Below are 25,499 nucleotides of genomic sequence, written 5' to 3'. Positions count from 1 at the left end.
CATTTCTGGAAGTAGAAAACCGAAATCTGATCTTGGAAATAAATTAATGTAAAAAATCCATGTTTCAGTGCTGAATTGATACCTGCTTTCTCAAGGAAAACCAAACTGGAAAAATACACATCCAACATATCTATGCTTGGATGATTCTCTCAGTTACTCCATGCCCCATAAACAATTTACATTACAAAGACCTGGCCATCTATCCAAGAGCAGGGCATTATTATAAATAGCAAGATCCTGTGCTGTGTGACTTAAAGAAACTAAGTTATAAACTGATTGTCCTTCAATATGCACAAGTAAAAAAAATAATTCTGTTACTGGAAAAAGAGTAGCATATCAAATTAATATTTAAATTCTCTGATCAACTTAGCACAGAGTGTGTGCAAAACTGCTTAAGCAGCTCCCTGAGGGCACAGACACTGCAAGTCTGGAACTTCGTGCCCATTTTGCAAACTTGATGTTAGAGGGTGTATTGGGAAGGAGGGCACAGCCAGGAAAGCCTTACACCCTAGATTGCCAACTCCTGGTGTAGTGAATTTGGGTACCTAAGTTACAGCTGTAACATATGCAAAAATGCAGACCAAGTCAAATTTGTGAGCTTCAGAAAATCATGCCCATAAACTTGCACACCATTACCCATTTTCTCTTCTTCAGAGATATGTATCTAGTTGCTGCTTGTTCTAGTCCAACAAACAGTGTTTAGAATGATTCCTCAAATTACTAGACATTTCATCTGCCTTGCACACAAACATTCAAAAGGAAGATTCCTTTATAGACAATAATTTTAAACTTGATTTATACTTCTGAACATTAACACAGTGTTGAATAATAATACACACATTGCTTAGCATTAGAATAAACAGTCATCATTGAAAACAAATATTTTAAAAGGATTATATATACATTTTATAGGAGGAAAACTGAGGCATGAGATTACTTTCTCAAGTATCACTCACAAGCTAGTATCAGAGCTGGAAACATAAGAGCAAACTAAAATTTCAACTTTTGTTAAATTACTGCTTTTCTACCTGATCAGCACAATTAACAAAATTCTGTTACAAGTAGAGGCATTCTAATGAAAATGCCCTACACCACAGAATATGAAAGGAAGAGTAGAAAGGAATTATTCTAAAGTGTACTAAAGGGATACCACATGGAAAACCTGCTTTTCTTGAAGCACCTTCTGATCTGCCACCATTTAAAACATTTTTCAGTGTGTTGAATTGAATTTCTTCAGTACAGCATTACTGTGGCCTAATTAATTTGGGTGAAGTGACTTCCTTTGCATTACTTGTTTGCACCATCCTTTAAAAAATATGAGGAGACGTTACAAAATTAGTAATAATATTTAAAAGAAAGACACAAACCTCTGTCATGTTCTCTTAAGTCCCCTGAATGCTCCATTTTAGTGACTGTGCTGACAATCCTGATGTCAGGTAACAAAATAACACCTCTTTCACTTTCAAACTGTGCAGCTGGTCTAGCAAAATGGTCCATCCCAGTTATGGTAATCTTGGGCTCATTGGCCTGAAATACCATTACATAGGCATCTATATCTGGGATACTAATGCAGACATCTTCACCAAAACATCTGAAAAGATACATCAGTCATTAACTGCATGTAACACATTGTACATGAGAGGAGTGTGGTACTGGCAATGCCCCAAGCCAAGCTCATGGCTCTCAGGTCAGTCCAATTCATCCTCAGGCACTGCCACACATGAGGACATACTCCTGTACCACTGTGCAAACAGGCCAGCTCTGGCCCTCCCCTCCCTCCCCACCTTCACAGATACTCATTCTGAGAGACAAACTCAGTCTGTCCTAAGGTCACTATCATAATAATATTTTTATGTTTAACTGACATTTAACAGAGCAGTAAAGGTTTAAAAAAGTTAACTAGATAACAACTAACTTTAGGAAACCTAACATTAAATTCAGAATGTGGTATGCATGAATAGCATGCATATAGCTAATGAATACAACACGGTTATCCTGTCATGTGTGATTAAAAGGGCCTAAATTTCCATTTAAATTGGTCCCATTATGAACTCCCTCCAATATTTGCAGTGGACAAAAGGTACCTGTACTTCCATTTTCACCTGAATCAGCAGTGTGCAGTAAGTGAATCTCCTGACAAGCTCTTCCTCATTTCATGCTGGCACACGAGCTGGGGCAGCCCTGGAATGTGCAAAGTGGGCTGGTTCCAGTGGGACCCCCTCGGGAGCTGCTCTTGCAGCCGGGAGCTCAGCCTACAGCATGGCCCTGGCACTTGGGAACAGCTGTGAGCTGTTAGAACTGGGTTTGTTTTCCCTCCAAAGCCCTGCTTTCCCTTCTCTGGACAGAGCAGTGCCCAGGGGAGCCCAGGAGAGGCTGTGGGCAGCTCTGAACATCACTGTGCAGCTGCTGTCACTGTGGTGCATGGACCCTGTTCAGCCTCCACCAGTGCTCCAGGGACAGCACAGACATCAGGGGACGGACACACACAGGCTGTTTCAGGCACACCTACAGATACTGCTCTTGCAGATATGTCCTCTGTTTGATGGAACAGCCTTGCATTAAAAAGTCATGGCTCTGGCTATCTCAGAAGGAGCCACAAATGTTTAAAATTAAAAGTAAATAAGATCGCAGTAAATGCACTGTTCAGTCCAGACTCTATGCCCCAAAACTATAAAAAGAATGCAAGTACATTACAATAATAAGAAACGCTTCTTAAGAAGGTAATATCAAGAGTAATCCACCATGTAAATTGGCATAAAAGTAAATTAAATTAATCCTTTAAAGTTCAATAACAAAGCAGTATGATTTATCAGTTTAATTTAGCCAAAAGTATTCTTTTTACATGGCCAAAGAGAAAAGTAATTCATTAAAAATGTTCTTAATCTGTTCAATTCAGCTGAAGTATAACTTACTGGACTTTAGATGAGACTTTGAGACGTCGTACGCCTGCAGTAGGAAACTGTCTGGAGTTGATGTATGAGACCTTTTGGAGGGCTTGATTTATATTCTCAATGTCATCTCCTTCCATGACAACGACTGACTGGGAAGGGTTGAAGTGATACTAGAAGAAATACAAGTAATTAGTATTTCAGGGACCAGGTACAGAGTACAAAATAATATATATTTTTAAGAAATGTTGCACAGACGTAAGTAAAAATTTTAATGATTTAAGAAAAAAAAAATCTCAGTAGCTATCATTGGCTGAATCCACATGTTGTTCTCTATAACATATACTTGTATCAGTCACCTAAATGACTAGTGTTATAATTAATTTTGTAGTAAATTAATCCTGTTCTTTTCCCAGCCTTATCAACCTTGCTGATACAATTTCTGCAGCAATTTCCAGTGCTATTTATTTTTGAACTCTGTAGAGGTTCAAAACCGTAACTTACCACCATGATTATTATTTCTATGTAATCTTTTTAGGTTAAACACATTCCCCATATAAAAGCATTGCCTTTTGAGCCAGCCTAGTGTGCAGAAGCATATTTTTTGGCTACTTTCTGTTGTGGCTTTAGCCTGGGCTACCTTTCTGAGATATATTTCAACATGAATGAACAAAACAGTTACAACATTTGCCTCCTACATCTTCATTAATGTCAGACACACTAAAGGGGACTCTCCATCCTGTCTGATGATCAATAGGGGTGTCATGATTTAAGATAGAGCTGCTCACTTGGGCCAGCAAACCCTGCAAAATCATTGCCTGCTCTTGTAGCCCCGAGCCTTCTCTACTCCATTGCACTGAACACAGATCTGTCTTGCTGACCAAAAAATTTTGTCACTGTTGTGACATAACCAATGACTGATTTTTACCTTCATCATAATTAATCCCAATTCCATGTTTTATCTGTAAATTGTTTTAGTAAACCATCTGCATTGCTGAGGAAACCAGCATCACCCAATTGACATTGTACCCTACTGTTGCAAGCAACAAACGAAAATGCACCTTTCTCTACTGGATAGGCTTTCCCCAAAGCTGGGCACTGATCATGTGATATTCTGTTAAAATACAGACAGTGGCTCCCTACGCTTTCTTACAGCCAGAAAGGTTAAAAAGCAAAACACATCAAACAGACTGTGAAGAACAGGAGGAAGCGCAGGGTCCTTTGTCAAACAGAACATGCAGGACAGTGTTTAAAGCTTGTGCAGGAAGGTCACAACACACTGAAGGATATTTTTTAACAAAGAGGAGGACTAACATGAATCTCAGCCTCTTTTTCCTCTCTATAAGCTACAAACAGTAGAGAATAAAATTAGCAAAAGGAGACTAGCCAGCCAGTTAATTGCTTAGCTGCCAAAACAGCTGGAATGCTGCCAAAGGGACCAGAGAAAGGCCCAGTCTGAGCCATTTTTGTCTTTCTCATTAAAAAAAGCTAAAATTAGGAACAGTTTAGACAGTGTCTTGGAGAGCTGTTACAGAAAATTAGGCTGCAGCCCAAAAACAGTCCAATACTATCATCTCCGAAACTGCTGCTACACTGCTCTTTCTTAGGTGGTTAAAGCGTGAATCTCCATGGTCCAAAGTGCCCACAACATCTTCCAGTATCAGTCTGCCAACACTGAATCTGCAGAGCACCACATAAATAGTCCCACGCAACCCATCGTCTATGCAGCTGTCACACATGCCTGGCTGGGATCAGGTGTGTTTGTTTTTGACACCACAACACTTTTCTCTCTCATTTTCTCTTCAAGGTCAGGCAACTGCTCTGCTTTCAGCTGAGCTTCCTTCTGTCAGTCCCCCAAAGAAACCCTTCCACAATCTCCCTCTGGTTGTTCCTTTCATTTTTGCCTCCTTCTGTTGCTCTCACTGTTGGCTTGCTGAGGCAGCAAAAGCAACATCAGTAACTTAAAAAACTCCACTATGCCTCATCTGTATTTCTGAAAATGAAGATGTTTTGAAGGTTTGCAAAAGCATGAAAAGGCAGAAAATAATCCCTTGTTTTCCTTTTTCCCTCTGCACTGCCAGTACAGTGAAGAAGCCAGTCACAAATGCTGAAGCAGCAGTGTGTGGTAGAAGAGGGATTTTCCCAAGCCCATGAAACAGAGGTGGCTCAAATATTTTCAGGTTTCAGAGGGCAACAACAGGGGAGGAATTGCTATGCCCTTAGGCACCATGGACCAAGTGTACAGTACTTTAATTAATGGAAAATCCCAGCAAAGAACTTACTATTAGACATACATACGTGGGTTCCAGAAATCCTTACCTGCTCCTTGTATGCACTACCTGTTAAAAACAGCTTTAACTGACCGCTGTGTCCCATTGCTGTGAGAAGCAGCAATATGAAATTCTTAATTATGTCCTTGGTAGGATGATAAAATAATTCTTTGGGGTCTTTCCTCATATGTAAAAGTTAGAGCTAGCAAAATTCCTCCTTACCTTTGCACTTTCAATTTTCATTTTTATACTTGTTTTTACAAAATGTGTCAGTTATACTACACCACTGCAGCCTATCATCACCCAGACAGGCATTGGGTGCATTTTAGGTCAGCCTGTACAACAGAAAGGTTTGGCTAATAAAATGCTGTCCATGGCACTCCCACTGCTTGTTCCAGGTGAAGTATTACAGCACCATCCTCCTCCCCTCTGAAAACCCCACAATAAAAACACCCTTGTTCAGTTTCTCAGGATGCATTGTCTGCACCCACAGGAACTTCCTGGGCAGGAATAGAAGCTCAGCTCCTTTGGAAGTGGTATTTGTGTGCTGGGAAACAGCTTCACAAATTCATTTACACTGAGCACAGGAACTCTGACACCAAATAATGGTGTCAGTAAAGGAAAACTGACAATGCAGCTCACGTGAGCATTGGAATAGCCAAGATCCTACATATGTATCCAAAGAATTTCAGAATTATCTGAATGAATGCAAACCCATCTAGCCACTATTTCCACCGAAACAGGATTTCCCTGTCTGTTGTTCTCCAGTCTTAGAAAAAGCTCTACATTACCAGCAGTCATATGCATAATGAAGATGGATAATGACTTATATTCAAATCTAAAAAATTAATTTCTTGGCATTAGGGCTTTTTTGTGTTCAATTTTCATGTACCATAAAGTTTTCTTCTTTGAACACACTGACTTTTAGAATGGTATTGCATTAGGACTTAGGTATTCCACTGCTTTAAAGCTACTTGAGATCAAAATTCAACAAATCTTTGAAATCATATCTATTTCTGTAGAAGTAACAAAATAAGCATGAAAATACAAACTGGCAATTCATACAGACTCTGCAGTATCAACAGTGCCTTACTTTCTGATCATCTAGCTCTGCAATAATGGAAACATTTTTCTTTGCAGTGTCACAGCTCTTTTACTGTCCTGTTTCTTCTTTGCATGATTTTATGGGAAATTACATTGCTTCTGGGAGTACATTTGCACTGTGTGTACTCTACCTTGGGCTCTCCATTTCATAAATCAGATCTAAATTTTTATCAAAGATTATGTGAGTTCATCCCTCACCTTTATTCCTTGGCCAAGACTCTCAAGAGAATTAATATCGAGACCTTCCTTGCAGGCCTGCAAACAGGAAATCACTTTCTGACTCTCAATTTTCCCTGGCCGTATTGTCAGACTGGCCAGGCTGCCATGGAAATACTGAGCAAACCTGGGCTTGATGACTTCACCTCCTGCAAAAAAGGGGATACAAAATGGTTATTGGTACCAACACATAAACTGCATATGTAATAAATCACTTTATGTTTTAACACGTTTAAAGAATCTCCATCCATCTCAGCCAAGTGTATTTGAGATACCATTTATTGTGGTACAGTGAAATATCTTTGTGGGTTGTTGGGTGGTGTCTGGTAGCAGGCTGTCTTTAAGATTCTTGATTTTCCAGGATTGTATTCAGGTGTTTATAAAGCTGAGACAGCAAACCCAGAGATGAAACATGGCTTCCCAAATGTATACAAGGAAGCAGATGATTTTTGAAAATTATCTCACTTAAATACTCAAACACTTTAATAAATTTAATTTATTAAATTTAAACAATTTAATAAATGTTAAAGTCCAGTATTTATTTATAAAAAAATAAATTCGCAAGTGTTCATGACAAGATCAGCTACCTCTGCCGTTGTCCTCCCAAGAACACAGTACCAGATGAGCTGAGAGTGGTGGTTCTGTGTATCCCATCTGCCACACTCTCTGGGCTGTGTCTGAGAACACACTAGGAATTCCTGCAGTGAGCAGGAACCTGTGCACAGCCCCTCTCTGAGAGGCTGGGAGTGCTCTCCCTGACCCAAGGTGCATCATTTGGTGCCAGGTCTGGTCCTGTCACTCTGTGTTGCACCAGGCCCTGCAGACACGCTCGCTCGATTTGGTTTCACTCTAGGCAGCTCCAAAGGAAGACTGATCTTTAGGAGCTGTCAATAAAACATGATTACAGACTGCCTGCTCCAGTGCTCATGGCATCTCAATTACTCTTGGGACAGTTAGTGATTTACTCATCCTACTTTAGGAGAATTTTTAGAACTTGTCTTTCCTGCAGTGTTACCTCTCTCACCACATGTGAATTACTGCCTACCTGGAGCCTGGGAGGACCAAGAAAGCCACACAGCAGGGAGCCAGGCACATTAATTGGATTAGCAGTTGATATGCTGTTGATAAAGTGTTGTAATTGGTAGATAACTCATCTCTACAGTATTTGTAGCTTTAGTGGCAAACAACTTGATTTTGGCAGGCAAGATAGCTCAAACTTGAACTTTAACTTGTGTGTGGATTGGAGCTGAATAGGGATGAAGTGGCAGATTTTCTTTAGGCTGCTATTGTTATCTAAAACCCTGAAAACCCTCACTTCCAGTCTCTCCAGGATGAGCATTACGAAGAAGTCTCAAGCTATTTTAGGTAGTGAAGAAAATACATACTGGTGTACTGGCAGGAAAGGGATGTCCAAGCTGTTTCTTCAGAAAGTAGGAAGGTTTTTATTGTTTGTTTGGTTGGTTAGGTTTTTGGGGTTTTTTTGGTTTTGGGTTTTTTTGGTTTTTTTTGTTTTTTTTGGGGGGGTTTTTTTTTTGTTTGTTTGTTTGTTTTATTTTAACATTACATCACACACTTCCTCTCTTATTTTTAACCCAAAGAAAGATTCCCAAGCGGAGATTATTCTTGTCCACTCTTATTCATTTGTCCATTACACAGGAAATTTCCTCTGGGCAGATTTTTTTTGAGATTTCCTAGAAACTTTCACATATACAGCAGCTAAAGATAAACCTTTCTGATACTTACTAATTATTAGGTAATTATTTGGTAAATCAATAGTGCATTATGGGGACATTGGCTTTTCAGCCAAAATGCTGTTGTATTTATCTGCTTACATTGTCTTTAAAAGTACATATACAAGAATAATGTAACTGGACAAAAAAAGGTATGCTGAATTTAAAAAAAAAAAAAGAAAAAAGCAAACGTCTCCCTGAAAAGGAGACAAAATCATCTAAGAGCTTACAGAAGAAGAAGAAGAAGGAATCACATATTGTTTGAGGCTTCACATTCTTATATCACTACATAATTGTGAAGACAGCAAGTTCCAAGGCTAAAATACCAACACTAATCCTGGGGCTTTGAAATTTAGAAATCTATAATAAGTCTGCCAGCAGGTCTTAATAATTCTGAGGAGATGCAAAATAAGAAGCAGGCTCAGATCAGTGAATGTATTTCAATGTGAAATACACTCATTAAAATGTATATAAAAGACCAGACAGGAAGCCAGAACAAAGAATTCAGTGCTGTGGCTTTGCCTGACAGAAACAAGCAGAATTAACCACAGCATCCATGAACAGATACTGGATGTTCTTCTACTTTGGACTAGTTCTTCTCTGGTATTCTTCTCAAAGCACTTATGTTGCTAGCTCATTAGCAGTGATACAGTATTTACCTATAAATTATTAAATACGCAGGGTGTTCACTGTGCCCAAGCCACACTTTTAAAAAATGCTGATTCACGAGGAGGTATTACCATTTTGGAGGTGTATAATTCTTGTTTAACATCATCTGTCCAGCCACCATCATAAAAGTATGGAAGGGAATATGAATGTTTCCAGGAATAAGCTTTTAAAATACTCTGAAAGTACAGGCACTACAAAAACATTGAGCATTTAAAGAACAAGGCTTACACACCTTCTTCACAGGAATAAGGAGGTGTTTGTGCAGGTGCAGAGATCGAGACTGGACTGTAAGGAGGTAATGTAATGACGCTGCGCCCGGTACCGGGAGACGATCGGGGCCCGCGTCAAGAGCGGCCGTGCCCTGTCTGTGCCGCCGGCGGGCAGGGCCACGGTTCGGCTGGCTCAGAACTCGGGTTCAACGCCTAAAGGATTGGTGGCAGAGGAAATAAAGAAGGGCGCGGTGCTTGCTTTTCCCAGCTGCTTTTATTTCTCTGCCGGCGGGCACGGTGCTGTCGCTGGCGCCGCTCGGCCTTGGCAGCGCGGCTTTCCCGCGGGCAGCAGCGCCGGGCCGGGCAGATGACGCAGCGCTCGCGGCAGCGGCGGAGCGGGGCGGCCGGAGCCGCGCGGGGCGATCTCTGTCCCGCGGCAGAAACCGCAGCCGCGGGGCAGCAGCCGCACCGGAGCGGGCAGGAGCGGGCCGATGTCCCCTCCACAGCGGAGCGGGGCGCCGGCCGCGGTGGCTGGCAGCTCCAAGGGGGAGCAGGGGCAGAGAGCAAGGGGGCAGAGAAAACAAACCAATAGTAAAGAGAAAAGACTGTAACTAACAGAGAATTCTCTAGGCTACGGGCAGGATTTCTGGGGACAGACAGAGAGAAATTACTCCGAGTGCCACAGGCTAGACAAGAGGCAAACAGACCAAACATCCCCAAACTGCCATCCCAACCAGACAGCCAGAGACCAAACACACCCACAGCCCACTACAAAGGAGCCCCAAACAGCTTCAAAAAACCTCCAAAACCCCACTGCTACAATGTTATATTTGCTTGGGAGAGGCTATCAACTGTTATTTAAACAAAAATCCCCAAGTATTTAAAGAAACTGTGAGTGAAAAATAGCTGGGTGTAGCCAGTGTCATACTTTGTGAGTAGAGAAAATCTGCAGAACCATGGCCATGGTGATGACAGGGTGATCCATATTGAGACAATGCATGTGAACACCTAAGAGCAGACTCTGCAGGGACATGGAGGGATGAGGCACTCTGTCCCCAGCCCCAAGATAAATACAGCTGTACCTAATCCATTCTTGAGAATATTGCCTGAGCTTTCTAAACACTTCTGAAGATAGAGGCTCCCCAAGCATTTCCCTCCATCGACCACTGACCCTTGAGGGGGATGTTTATTCCCAACTGGAAACGTGAGCGGTCAAAATGCATCTGCGTAATTTTCCTTTTCCAGCCTAAACAAGGACTTCTCTTTACATCTTCCACCTAACACTGTAGACTATGAACATACCTGTTGTCCTTCCTGGAACTTATCTTGCTGAAGTACTAACCCTACAGTAGTGTTCTTGTCACTGTATGTGTAAAATAGGATGTGCCTGTTCATCCAGGGCACTGAGAACACCAGCACCAATGCTTTTAATCACATGATAAAACAAGAACGCTTAAAGAGAGAATACTATCTTATACCAGACTGCTAGATAAGCCTTCCATAAGCAACTTTTACCAGTGTTAAAGACAAAATTATATACCTGCCAATTCTGAACTTGAAGGTGAACAGAAGTCGTTATATCTGACTCTTCTAACAGTTGCTTGTAATTGCAATATGCTGTAATTTTGATATTCTTCTGTCTCAGCATTTCAGAATCTTCTCAGCTCAGTGGGATATGTTAGCTGCTGATGTTCCCATCGCCAGATTGCAAATAGACAAAATCAAATGCAATAAAACTTGGAAGCAAAGCCCCAAACCCTCACTAATATTAAAGGAATGGCCTAAAGCCAGTTTCCTACAAATTCTGCTTTCTAACTTTGATGAAATGCTTTATTCATATTTGGGTCAACTGTATCGGTGTGTTTGAAAGCTGTTTCCTTCTGCAATCTGATATTCTTCGAGTATTTGACTTCAGCTTCTCAGTGGCTGGAAATTTAGCCCAGGATGGCCAATCTCCAAATCCTAGTCACTCTAAAATTCTGAGCTCCCAAGACTAGATGAGTATAAATATATTTATTTCAGAATTAACATGGTAATTCCATTGCATGTTTAAGCACAATGGATAATTGTACCTAATTCTGATAGTAACATTTTATAGAATATTATCCAAATTCTTCTAAATACTGATTTTTCAAATAGAGATCCTTTGACCCTGAGCAGGATTCATTTCCTGCTCCCCATGCAGCTGACAGGCAGCTCAGAGTCAGTGGCTTCACTAGGCAGGAGGATGCTTAGTTCCACTACCTGGACTTGACTCAGCACTGGTGTTACCACCTACTAAGAAACAACTGAGAAAAGACATAAGCTGCTCCCAACAGCCCTTACTGCTTTAAGGCATTTTGAGTTCTTGGTTCTGGCACCAAAGTGAGCCTAAGCAACAACCTTTTTGGGATAATGAAGAAGACCCAAGTAGATTACACAGAGAGTGGAGTTCCAGTGGATAGTCAAGTATATGAAAATTTGTAATAGCTCTGTAACACAGCATCTCCAGTTTCTCTTCAAAGCTCAGGATAACCAGTTATCTTGGATTGCCTCAGAAAGGTTCATGGGATTTCTTTGCTGTCAGGGTCTTTTTGCCCTTTCCCACAAGTGAAACACTGCTCAGATACAGCTCATGTCCATGAAGATGTTGGTGAGTTCTGAGAGAATGCAAAAACCTAGTCCTCAACTGTGTTGTATCTTGTGTTTCACTCAGCACTATGTTTATTGATTGCTATGGATTAATATGCTGTGAATGCTAATTCTTGGGGGATGGTTAAGTAGTTAAGGGTGATGAATGATAGGACCAAGAGAGGAAAACAGAACCTTCCCTGCTGTCAGGGAATTAAGTTAACGTCTGTAACACAAAAAAGACTGAAACTATACTATAGTTTAGTCATCAACTATTTTTACCATAATTCCTTTCATGAACAATTTTTGAAGCTACTGATTTTTTTTCCCTTCCTTAAATGTAAATGTTGTGGTTGTCATCACAGTTGTGAGGGAACACAGGTCACAGGGCTGTTCAGATCTTGTTGATAAAATTGTGCATTGCTTTTCACACCTGACCCAGCACGCACCAACACTCCTGAAGTCTGGCAGATACAGGAGGATGGATGGTGGCTTTTGGCATTAATTCAACCCTTGTAAAGGGAAGATGGTGTCAACAGGCTGTGGAGGAATCCAGAGGAACCGTGACATCTGTAATTATTCACTATAATACTGTTCACTCCTTAGTCATTGTCAAAGTAACATGCATGATATCTTTCACTTGCTAAAATAATAACTGTTTTCTGGACTGAGATTCATCTGTGCTGCTTCTCATCTCTTTTGCTGATAGAATTATCTAGATAACTAGAGCTATCAGGGTATTCTGATAGGTAGTGTCCCATGATATTAGGTACAGCCTAGAGGCATCTCCTACACTGGGGCCAGAGTGTTCCCCTCCCAAAAGAAGTCTAAAAGCCTCTGAGCCCTTGTGGCTGTTGGTTCCCTCCTGTGCCATTCACAGCTGGGGCTGAGCTCACAGCAAGCCCAGCAGACAGCACAGCCAGGGATGGAGTCACCCAGCAGGACATGCAGGAGATCCCACAGGCCCCTCAGTGGGGATGACCACACTGGCAGTGAAAGCAAGACTTTACAATATCACTTCTTGGCACAGACATAAATAGGCACAGCCACAGTTACAGCTGCTGCCTGAAATTTCAAACACACCAGATCAAATGGAGAAGACAAACATACTTAATTTTAGCTGAGTATATTGCAGATGTTTGTCTGTCTTGGAGGCAGTTCAGTGGGGATGACTCCTTATACACATGGAGGAAAACAAATGTTTTGTTATAAACAGTTAAAGACTGCCAGATGAACAACAATTTAGGGGGATTAAGAACTGTTACCTCACAATCACCTCTTGTTGCAGCCACAGAGAGGTCCTGCTAGATATAACATTATATCTGTTAGATATAGCACTGGGGAGTCCAGGGGGAACTGAAACGTCCCAGGGTTTGGAATTCATGGGGTTAAAATGCATTCATTAAAGAAGCAGAGCCTGCTTCCATGACACGTTTGTTTTTCATTTTGCATTGAGTTGATATAAAGTGTGACAGAATTTGATTAACATTGAATTTTGCAATTGTAGGTTTGACTACACAGATGTAAATTGCTGTTTGCCCTCCTTACCAATCTCCAAAGAACAATCAGGTATGTCAAAACAAGTAGCTTCATTGAGCTCACAGATTTTGCAGGCTTTTTGCCCTATCCTAATAATGAGCAAGTAATTATCCAGGCAATGAGGTTTTCATAGGAAAGGGTGAAATCAAGAGAATTTCCAACTGAGATGCATTTTTTAAAATATATTCTGGACTCTGGTTGTACTGAGCCAGATAATTAAAGAACAATTGAGTATTTAGGGTTCCAGCATAGAGATTGAATTAATCTGGGAGCAGGCACAAGACATTCTGGCTCTGAAGTCCTCAGGTCCAAGCCTCCAAACTTATCCCATCTTTTTATTACAGCAGTTTAGGGAGCTGGGTTTAATTCTCTTACAAGTAGATTGGCTGTAAAACAGGATGAAACTTAACACAGATTTCAGGAGTAACCCAAATAAGTGACATGACATTTTATATTCCCAGAGCTTCTCAGCACAGAAAATTTTTTATGGGGTTTTCTATATCACTCAGATAAAAATTAATCATAAATTGGTCATCAAACATGGCCCATGTTAAGTCTGCCCCTGCTCTGGGTAGATATCATAACCCAACAATATCACTCCAACAGCTTTAGGCTTTAAAGCTTTATCTGAAGTAGGACAAGTTCAGAGAACACTAAGGGTTCCCTGCTCTTGCATGTCCAAATGCCAACTGATCTCTGTGCAATACATCCTTAAACCCGAAGAGGGTATAACTTACACTACTGACGATTATTTTTCTCAGGATAATAAAAACACTATACAATTTTTCACAATTCAGCCAATAGACAAATGTTGCTCAAAAAACCTATATCCCTCTCCTCCAAAAAATATGTTTGTGCTGATAAGTAGTTCTTCCTGCAGAAATCCAGTTAAAAATGGGGCATATATCTAGAGTAACATATTTCAATGCAAATTCAGCTCTCCAAGAAAACACCCTCCTAAACTAAACCTTCCACACGTGTTTGTATTTCTGTTACAGCTGAAACTCAGCAAAGGTCTCTGAAGTGCACTGAAATCTGCCCCATCTTTCTCTGGATGAGGACAAGGCAGCAAGAGCACTGCTGTACCCATGGAGGCACTGGGACACAGATACTCAGCATCTCACTGTGCTGAGATCTGCCCTGGTGTTCTTGAATTAAGGTGTGCTTGTACCACTCGTCTGAGGTGTCAGGTTTGTGCAAGCTATGTCAGCGCCCTTGGCCTGATCCAGCGGTGTTGGACGCATAGTATGGGGAATCTTTATCTGTTGAATACCTTAATTTCTGGAGGAAGTCCAAGGTTGAGTGACACAGGATTCTGCTACACTGCCCACACTGGCTCTCCTTTTTCTGAGCCCTCTCCAACTTTTAACTCTTATGGTGCTTCTTGCCTTGAATCATTAGTCAGTTCTCTGACTGCCCTGGATGATTTCTGTGTCCACCAAAGGCTGGCATGTGAGGATTCCACTGAAGGGCTTTATAGAAAACCTGATCTTTCCAGCATACGTTAAGGAAAGAGGAAAATGACAGGAGAATTCAAAAGAAAAACAGAATAGAAAATAGCAAATCCTTAGAAAACAGGACCTACAATAGCCTTCTGCTGTATCTGTGATAATAAAGTAGCTGTTGGCAGGCTTCTCCTAAATACCCTCTCTATGCAGTGTCCAGCAGTATTACACTGTGAAGTTCCAGCACTGCTGAAAGGGTGGCACTGATAGAAACAGTGAATTACAGCCATGGCAAGCTACAGCATAACCTTGTCAAAAGTTATTCACTTGTGTCACTACTTTCCTGACAGAGCTTTAAGAGCCATACACAAACTCCTTGCCTCCCAAATGCCTTGTATGAACTCAGGACCTTCTCTTTTCAGAGAAACCATGAGGAAGTCTGTCTTCTGCCTCTGGTACAAAAAATTATCAGACTATCAAATCACATAACTTGCTTCCTTCCTCTGTCTGTTTTTTCCCCTGAATGTATGGCAACAAAGGGATCAGAGTGGGAACGTATAAAGCTAACGGAAGAAGTTTCTCACTCTGTGAAAGGGTCCATGCTATGTGCTATGTCCTCAGATAAACTGAATCAGAAATAATGAACTCAGAGGAGAACTTCATGGGGTGAGCTCTTGTAAAGCGTGCTCCAGGACAAGCTAACAATTTGTTTGCATTGCTCAGGGGAATGAAAAAGGATGTTAAAAGCTAAAAGGGAGAATAAGAACAGAAAATCATGAATTCTGATTCTATTCTTGCTGTGATGCAGATTTTTTTTCAGTGACTCATGGAAAAATCATCTATTGCACTTTATCCCCACAGAGTATGGGTGACTCTCTGGCCTTGCTGCACCTTTTTATTATTTGAAAAGATCTTGAGACTCTTAAGGTAAAAGGGCAAATCTTAAAGTATTTTTTTACTAAAGAAGAAAAAGAGTAGTAATGAGAACCTTGGGGAGTTCCCAATGGACCATGTCTGCTTTAATACCCATTCAGGGAAGAAGCGTTTCAGACACAGGGTCACTTCCCTCCTGTTCTCTTTGGTGTCTCTTTTGTTCTAGGAGGCAGATGTGCAAGCAAGTCAATTTTGTCCTTTAGATATGCTGAGAGAGTAATTCTGCCTGAAAATTTCTTTGACCATTAGAGAAAGAGCAGCACTTTGGCCTTAAATAACCTCACCTACATCAAAATTACACCCTTGACAATCATCAGTGAGACCAGTCATGTGAACAAAAGTTTAATGTTAAGTTATATAATTAACCATATGTACCTGCAGAGAAAGCTGTCAGATTTCATGAGGGTACAGAAAGGGCTAATTCCAGGAACAGCTGTACCAGGTGTTTGTTTCTGCCCCCACTAGAAGCCCAGTTTGCTTAGCTCTGTGGTCAGCCTTACCTTTTCCCAGACTTCACAGCACTGAAACCTGGCTAAGGAGTAAGTTGGGATTTGCCATGTGTGAAGGCTGGCACTTTGCTGTGGTTAAGTGCTATCTGTCACTGCTCCTGGGTGACATGTGATCAAACTAACATCAACACTTTAGCCTAAATATAATGCTTAAACTCTTACCCTCAAATAAACCACCCCCACTCAAGTATAGCAGTACTGAACATCAACTGCACAAAAAAGAATTCACTCTACGCTAACCATTGTGAAGGATCAATAAGGTAGCTCTGCTTAGATCTTCTGTTCAGTAAGATCCCTGAAGAAAGAATCAAGGGTTTTAGATTAAAAAAGGAAAATTATACCACAATAACATACAGTATACCTACTTTTTGGGTAGATAAAGTTCATGTTGACTATGCCAGAACAAATCATGCAGCTTTCCTCATGTGCAGAGTGTCATTAGAACTGGGAACCATCCCCCAGGCTTGGTTTTAAGTAATTGGGCCATTTCCTGGACTGCAGTAAACTTGACCCAATGCCTGACAGACCCTAGGAGGGGTCTTTTCCATCACTTTTAAAGGTTGGCTTTCTGCTCTTTCAACCATCTTCAGTCCCTGCTTGTCTCCAAGAATATGCCCTTCAGGAAAAGGCTAATTTCCCCTACTTTTTGGAGAGTCCTAGCACTTAACTCACATTATTTAAAGAAATTTTGCATAAAATCAGGAACAAACAAATCAGGCAAGATTTGTACATTGCCAGGGAAAGGGTAAAGATGTAGGAGATATTTGCTTATGCCACAGACAAACCAAGTGAGCACACCATAGGCTAAAGTTTGAATTTGTCACATAAGCCTGAGGAATTGCATGTTCGGTTTGTTTTCATGTTATGGTCAGGAGAACAGCACTGATCTTAAACTGCTCTTATATTTCACTTGAGAAGTTGAAGGTAGAAATAAAAAACAACCTAACTTTTCATAATGGGTGCTATAAACAAGGCTATAAAAGTCAGAAAACAGTTACTCTGGCATTGAAATATTAATAATAGGCAATAATAATCTTAAAGAAAATAATTTTCTATGTCCAATATTCCTTCAGGCTATAACTCTGAGAAAGAGAAGGAGGAGGTGCAGGCATGGGGCTTGCTACAGAGCCCCAGGATAAGGACCAGTGTAAGTGATGGAAAGATCAGAGCTCAAAGAGTCACTTGTGTCCTAGAGGACACTCAGGCTCCTAAAGAAGCAAACAGAACAATTCCCTGTTTCCAGGCCAGAACTAAACATTTTCATCTACAAGAGGGTAAATCCCTCACAGCAGTAGCAGATTTTCCTATTAGTGCTAACAGAGCAAATTGTAATTTTTGTCCTTGATTTTTCATTGTCCTCTAAACACATTCCTCCATCTCCCTGCCAGTCCTTCAGCTGCCCCACAGCCTCAATGACTTTTGGCTGTCAGCAAATCAGAGTCAGTGTGGGAAGAAGAAAGGAATGTTATTTCTTCTGATTCATTTACTTGTGTTGAGACTGTTTTTCAATTAATTTGACTTTGACAAACGGATGCTGTGTACTCAGAACTGTAAAGTGGTTTAGTAAAGACAGGAAAGAAGGTCTTGCCCTTTCTGAAGGAAGAGGTTAGATCAGTGTTCCTTTCTGCCAGTGCTTTAATGAAAAGAAAGGAAGTAGTCTTAGCAAACTAGAGCTGGAAATTCTTCATATCCTCTTAACAAGAAGAGTCCTGAATGGTTTATGACACCAAAATGACCATATATTTTACTGAAATAAACCAGAGAATGTTGTAAAGCAGCTTTATACTGTTGTGAAAATGTAAATGTTTAGACTATTGTTATTGGCTAAAATGTATAAGCCTAAGTAGACTTAATAATTTCACAGAAAGTATTTATAGTTAAAATATGTATTTGATAGAGCCCCTTTTTCTTGAAATATATAAACTTTGAAAATTATTGTTTTGAGTAGAATAGATTGGTTTTCTATGTTAATTAATTACTATTTCACAGACTGAAATACAGTGCTGAATCTTATTAACAAAGTGACTTTCCATACCATTCATTTAAAATAGTTTGAGGTGATCAAAACAAATGTACCAAATGATAAGCTTTGTCAAAAGCAGTATCTTGAAATCTTATTTTAATAACCATTAGAAGTTTATCTTTTTGCCTCACACATGATAGTTTATCAGAGTCTTCAGCACACCGTATTATTAACTCTTAGCATTATCATGAGGTGGAAAATATATTTCCACTTTTGAGGAGTTCAAAATCTCTCACTATGAAAAGGGCAATAACATAATATTACAGTAAATATTAATGGCAGCTATAGGTATGATTTCAGCAGTTTATATCAGGTGTTTCACCAAAAAGGAAGAAGAATCTTATCCTGAATGGTTATTAATTAAGCCATCAAATCATCCCAGGCAAAAATAAAAATGGTGGAAAATAATTGCCACTTTTTACTTTTTAACAGCTTAAATATGAAATATAGTCTGTGGCCTGAATGTATTGGGAGCCTATTTGAGCAGTTTTGCCTTAATTCCTTCTCTTTCCAATTCGAGACAAGGAGACAGAGGTGCAAAGGGAGCAAGATTGTTGTTTTTGTTCTCAGCTGCCTTGGGGGCAGATGAACCCCATGGATGCAGGGCTGTGGCAAAGTTGGCACAGCTTTTGCTTAGGCACAGTTTGTTGCACAGATACTTGAACTGCTCCACAGGCCCCAGATGTGGCACCTGCAGCATGATTAATGTGAGATTCAGGTGAAGGCTGAAGGGAGTGGATTCCCAGCAATACCAAGGCTTCTAGGAAAAAAACCCAAAACACTAAAGATTGCTTTTAGAGAGTAACAAAAACACTAAGTGTGGATGAAAGAAGATAAGGGGCAGAAGTAATACAAATAATGCACAAAAGCATTTATGTTGACCTATGCAGAAGAACCTTGTATAAATATGAAGTAAGGGATTAAAATGAGGGGTTTTTTTAGCGCAGCTACGGAGAAATGGTGATTTTTCAGAAGGCAGTGCTCCATGATTATTCACAGCCTCTATGGCATTTGTTCATGTCTAGAAAGAATTAAATTTACAAATAATATTTGCATTTTCTAACTCCAGAACTTTGATTTTAAAGTACTGCACCAATATTGCATAACAAAAAAAATCTACCCATGCAACCACCAACTAGACAAGAAACAGTCTATACTTTTTCAAGTATATGGGATTAGTGCAATGCGAACGAGCTTATCACACCTCCAATAATTATCAATATTGTCAATTTAATAAAATTTTGGTTTTAGGGTTAGTGCAGCTTCATTCTGCATGTTGTAATCAAAGTAAATATTGGATCTTTACCCCACTCATAAACTAACAGCTGAATTTGCTTTGAGTATTATTAGCACTGAAAAGCCCTGCCTTCCATAAGATGTCCAAATTTTGCAAATAAGCAGAGATCAAATTGGTAAACAAGGCGGTACTGGAGAGAGTGAGACTACATGAAAGAGGCGGGAAGAGACACAATCTGTGTTAAAGCATTTTTTCCTAATTACAGTTTCCTTCAGTTCATACTTTAAGTGGAAAAAAGACAGTGTAAATAGAAAATCAACACAGAAGGGTAATGGAGACAACTTTACAAAAAGAGACATGCAGAGAAAAAGGAGCACTTCAGGTACAAGGAAGAGAACAAAGAAAGAAAGTGGTGTACGGACCAGGTAAAAAGAATGAGAAGAATTTGATTATAAAGGGTAGAAAACAGAGAAATGTAATATTTAAGCAAACGCCCATATGGCTCAGGGGTTTGGACTTTTGGATTTATTTTACTCTCACTTTTACCTCTGGTGTACAACAGGGTGAATCAAGTGAATTACTGGAATTGCTGGTGAGATACATCCCATGTGAAGAGCCCAGGACTGGGCCATGAGTTGTAAAAGAAATCTGAGGAAGGGACTGAAAAGAGATAGCTGGAGTTCTTTAGTACCTGGATAGTTTGCTTGAGACTGGAGATCAAGGGAAACAATTAAAATAAGTGAAGACAAAAGATAAAGAAGACAATCTTTCACACTGAATAGACAAACTGTATCCAATATTTCTTCAGGTGATGAAAATGCAAAGCCTGTTAATGTTCTGTCCATTGGACTTGATTCATTAACAACATTTACACCTGATTTTATACCATCAATCTTTTAGTGGTTTACTTCTTATACAATCAGCGAGACAAGCAAGATTCTTTCTTGGCCTGAACTCCTAATAGTGTTGTCTGTTAGCTGGTGTGATTTTACCTTGCCAGCAAGCCCCCACTGTGAGCTGCATGGCGATGTGGGAGGGGTGGATGGGCCAGTCGTTGGTCACCAGGTACGGCTCGTACGTTGTCCCATCCATGTACAACGTCACCACGGGGAACTCCACGTTGACCACGTAGTAGTGCCACTCCTTGTCACAGATCTGGGAGACACAGTAAAGTATTAGTTAGCTCTTACAGTGACTGATTTTTATATCCCATATGGTTTTTAAATTGTGTTTCCAAATTTCAGTTATGGGAAATAATGTTACTGTAATTTCTATGTCTCTAATATTAATGAAAGCCAAAACAATGTTGATAAATACTCTTGGCAAAATATATATTTACAAAATATATGTGATAAATAGAGGCATCTTAAAACACACTCTGCAAACAAGACATGGATAGAAAATAGAGAAATCAGACAATTTGGTATTTCATCTGTATTTTCACATTTCCTAATACATAATTGTCTTGGGTTACAAATGCAAGATGTGGCTGGGGGTGTGTATTCTATTGCCATTGGTTAGAGGTGGGGCAGTTATCTTCTGTTAATTGGGAAGTTTTCTTTATCTCTCCCACAACCAATCCTCCCTCCAGGAGATCTCTTCTGTTCATGACTAGCAAGTGTCCCTTCATGGCTGATAAAATTACATCACCCCATGGGGAGATGCTCCGCCCAGGGGGAGAAGCCAAGCATTCCTACCTGGATATAATCTGAGATTTTGGAACACCATAGTCATCTTTTTCCCCACTGGATTCCCAGAGGAGCAGCTTTCTTTTCCACTCTATTCCCAGAGGACCAGGCCCATCTCCAGCAGCCTTGGAGCTGCAGAGGAAAACTCCCCCCTTGTGCAGGATCCCTGCTCCACCAGAACCACAGCTGGCACTGCAGGAGGGCTGAAGCCACCATTGAATGGGACTGTGCCACCACCCTGACCCCCAGGGGGTCAGGGCATTTTCTGACTCTGGCAGTGTTGTTTTGTACTACTGCATTTTTTTTTACCTAATAAAGAACTCTTATTCCTACTCCCATATCTTTGCCGGAGAGCCCCTTAATATCAAAATTAAAATAATTCAGAGAGAGGGACTTTACATTTTTCATTTCAAGAGAGGCTCCTGCCTTCCTTATGAGACATCTGTCTTTTCAAACCAAGGTAATAATATTAGTTTCTTAATGCTTGTATCTAATGTTGAAAACAGAACACTTCATGTAAGATACGCAGAGGACGTACTGGCATAGTTAATGAGCATCCCTGTTAGGTTCAGATTAAGAAAATGTACAGCCCTTAGTCACTGGACTGATGATTGTCATTATTAACTTATCCCATCAGTACTTAGAAAGTCCTGTGCAACCTGCCAGGACCTTGACCATACTAAAAGTTGTGCCCTGTGCAACACAGAGAAACCAGCAATCTGGGCAGGGAACTCACCTCTTCTCCACCCTTCATCTTTTGGCCTTGAGCTTTTTCCCAGATGGCAGGAAAAGGATGATCTTTATGATTTACCTGATACCCACCAGGTTTGAAAAGCAACGTCCACAGTTACAACACACTTTCAGGATGACAACATTAGTGTCAAATCACATATGAATTTCTGAGCTGGACAACCAGGGATTACTGCAGAATGGCCAAATTCAGCTTTAGTTTAGAAATGTACAGCTGGATGAACCCATGCCTCTAGAGACAGAAGTCTGGTGTGTAAATATCATTGTCTGCCCAATTATTTTTTTCTGTTGTTGTATCTTTCAATTTAAAAGTTCAAAGGAATAAATCACAGCAAACTGGTAGGATGAGTGAGCTGTTTTAAAAATAAAAGAATAGTTACAACAATGGTACTTTCAGTTCTGGGGACATCCTTGTTTTGATGCATTAAGAAATGGAAGTGCTTGAATGCAGACATGCTTGCTATTTCACAGAAATAAATGTTTAAACTCAACATTTTGTCCTTGGCCAGGTGAAGTGCTATCTGGGGAAATATCTGCCCTTTGAGAGCAAAAGCTAATGTTTTGTTCCAGAAGACATTTAAACAAGAACTTAATTACTTCTATTTCAAACAGATACATTTATTACTGCAGACATTGTAGCTGTGCAGTGAGAGATAAATGCAGCAAGGGGCTGCTAGAGGGAGCCTTCCTTTTGTAAGCAGCAGACAGCACAAATGTTTTCTGAAGGTTAAATGAACTGAAACCAAAATTGAAAGTAAATAAATTGGAAGACTGAAAACGTTGTTGAACAAACACCAACAGTATTATGCAGCCCTGTCTTCCAAGATAAAAACAGCTTGCCAAGCTCCTGACCTCATTAGCACGTGATGCATCACAGCCACATGCAGCTGACATTTCATAGAAAACAAAACCTGGTTTTGAGAGACCTTGCATTGTTACCATCTTGCTGCAAAGGTTTCATACCTTCTTGGTGACTTTCATGAGCAGCTCCTCACAGCACTGACTCCTTCTTCTCAGCACAGCCAACAAACTCCATCTCACCTCTTGACCAGCCAACCTGCTCTTTTACAATACCCCTGTTAATTGGATCCAGCTGTGGCCTATTAAAGGCAGGCTTGTTCTTAATGCTTGATAATTGGCACAGCTGTAACTCCTTAGGGGCCAGATTACCTTCACCACTATTTCTATTCTCCTAGATTTTATCTATCCACAATTCCCCCTTTTTCTTTTAATTACAAAGTTTTTGATTCGTTGTCCAAACTTGCATTACAGATCATCAGAAATTCTTATACTGATTCATTACCCAAACTTACATTACATATAATCAGAAACCTTATATTTATATCTCTAGAATATTGACAATATCCACAGCTGTACAACTTTATAGCTATAGAACTTTGAACAACATTGATCCAGCATCTGTCAAGTGTACTTATGCTTATGGAATATAAACTTTTAAACTTATGCTTAATCAAAGATTCATAGTTGCATCACAAACAAAATGCACATGTTTCATTAGCAAACAAATACACCATACTAAATAATAGAGCTACTCTTTCCCCAGTCCCCACTGCTGTTTTAATAACTCTCTTCTTCCCTCTACAGATTTTGTTGTATTAGTTGATCATTGCAAGCCTCTCTTGTCTTGCTCTGTTTTCCATTCTTTTAAAGTCTTATAAAGTGATTTCCAGGTGGCAGCCAAATCTGCAGCTGCCTTGCTCCCTTTTTGACACTATACTTCACAGTTTTTTGGGATATTTTTTTTCTTTTTTTTTTTCTCCTTTCCACATATATCAAACAAACAATCTGTTCGGCACTTGATATGTTATTTCTCACTGTGTCCCCAGCAGCTCACCTGTACCTCAGGTGTCAAAATCTGTCAAGTCCAGATCAGGCAGCTTCCCCTACTGCTCTCATTGCTACGCTGGGCTCCATCTCCAGCTGCACCTCGCTCTGCAGCCCACTCCCAATCACATCAGATTACTGTGGAGATGGCCACTATACAGTTTTTGAAGGCTTTTCTTACATGTTGTCTGTGCAGCCCTGACTCTGCCTCTCAGAGCTCCATGTTGCTGTTGTTCCAGTGCTCATGTTGCAGTGATTTAGCAAACCCCCCCCTGTACCCCTCAGGGGACATGCTATTGCTGAGGCACCCCCTGCTGCTGTGGCCATGCCAATTGCCACTTCTGTCCTGCTGCACACACTGCCATTCAGGGGGAACCCAGCACCATTCTGGGTCCTTGATCACATCAGGGTCACCAATTGTTGCCATCTTATTACAAAGGTTTTGTACAGTCTCAGTGATAGCTCATGGGCAGCCCCTCACAGCACCGACTTCTTCTTCTCAGCACAACCAACAAACTCCATCTCACATCCAAGCCAGGCAACCTGCTCTTTTACAATACTCCTCTTAATTTGATCCAGCTGTGGCCTATTAAAGGCAGGCTTGTTCTTAATGCTTGATAATTGGCACAGTTGTAACTCCTTAGGGGCCAGATTACCTTCACCACTATCTCTATTCTCCTAGATTTTATCTATCCACATTGCATGGCCAAACCTACAGGATGAATACCTGTCACTTTGTGGAGAACTGTTCCACACTGTTTCTATTTTGCAACCCTGAACTGCATCATGTGGGATGCCCTACATGCAACCCAATGAGTGAGTAATCCTCATGTTTAACTAAAGGAAGGGCACTTTGACAGAGCAAACCAAAACATTTTGGGGCATTATACACACAAAGAGCACAATAATGTGTAGCCAGTGTAATTACTCCATTAGCCAGTTACATTTTTCAAAGAAAATTCTTCCTGCAAACACAACATTTCATAAATTCCCCACAATTCAAGGCTCCTGCCAGTGAGCTCAAGTGCTTCCAAGAAAAAGACAGAAAATACAGATGTCCAACTGTGGAAGTCCACACAAAGTACTCAGTAACTTTTATTTTTTCTTACACATTCTAGAACATAAGATAATGCAAGTGCAGACAGCTTGGTGATGTCCTCAAACCCTCACTTACCTGTATTTCTTTAAATTTTAACACATAAACACATCAAGTGTTGTTTTGAAGGATGAGACAGTCTCAGCTTGGTTGTTCCTGAGATTTAAACAGTACTTGTTGGTCATCTTAATTGTCACCCGATTTCAATTCAGCTTAGGGACACAGACACATCTATTCCTCTAAACCATCATTCAGTATCTATACTGGACACCAGTGTAAAAACAAATATTCTACAAGGAAGCAAAATACTACTTTCAAACTCTGGAATACATCCCAGTCCTTCAGCAGCAGGTAGTACTTCATGGCTGGTCATTTCACAAGCAACAAAATAATGAAATAAATAATTGTGGTGTGTAATTTGTTATGCTGCTACTTCAGACACCTTCTTTGCCTTCTTAATACAGGAAACCAATTTTTTCCCTGCATGTATTCCACTGTGGCAATGGAATGCAATATGAAGCAGTGAAGCCAGGAAAAGAAAATTATAAAATATACTACACTGGCAAATAAAGAAATTTTAATACTGTCAAGTTGGAAATTTATTTTAAAAATCGAATTTATAAAGCTATCGTAATGAGATAAAATCACAGATGAGCGAGTTAGGCTTTCCAAAACTGCTGGATGGCTTGGTCTAATCACTCTATCATGCCAGTCTTGACTCTAAAAATTGTTAATCAA

At 40.3% G+C, this 25,499-nt stretch overlaps 1 protein-coding gene and 1 long non-coding RNA gene across 8 annotated transcripts in view; one reads left to right on the top strand and one right to left on the bottom strand.

The window, feature by feature from the left end:
- Positions 1–25,499, bottom strand: part of CLSTN2 (calsyntenin 2) — a 418,740-nt gene that overhangs the window by 14,922 nt on the left and 378,319 nt on the right. For all 7 annotated transcript variants that reach the window (XM_064384805.1, XM_064384804.1, XM_064384803.1 and 4 more), the window contains 4 exons: positions 20,375–20,537; positions 6,461–6,627; positions 2,913–3,061; positions 1,368–1,591 (listed from right to left, as the gene is read on the bottom strand). In XM_064384805.1, the coding sequence (XP_064240875.1) occupies positions 1,368–1,591; positions 2,913–3,061; positions 6,461–6,627; positions 20,375–20,537 (703 nt within the window). The remainder of the gene's footprint in view (positions 1–1,367; positions 1,592–2,912; positions 3,062–6,460; positions 6,628–20,374; positions 20,538–25,499) is intronic.
- On the top strand, positions 9,663–15,399 carry LOC135278250 (uncharacterized). The gene is made up of 3 exons (XR_010345791.1): positions 9,663–11,718; positions 13,204–13,265; positions 14,234–15,399. It is a non-coding gene; the product is annotated as an uncharacterized LOC135278250 (long non-coding RNA).

The sequence above is a fragment of the Passer domesticus genome, chromosome 11 (assembly GCF_036417665.1).
Source record: "Passer domesticus isolate bPasDom1 chromosome 11, bPasDom1.hap1, whole genome shotgun sequence".
NCBI classification, from domain to species: Eukaryota; Metazoa; Chordata; class Aves; order Passeriformes; family Passeridae; genus Passer; species Passer domesticus.
This window is presented reverse-complemented; position numbering and strand designations above follow the sequence as displayed.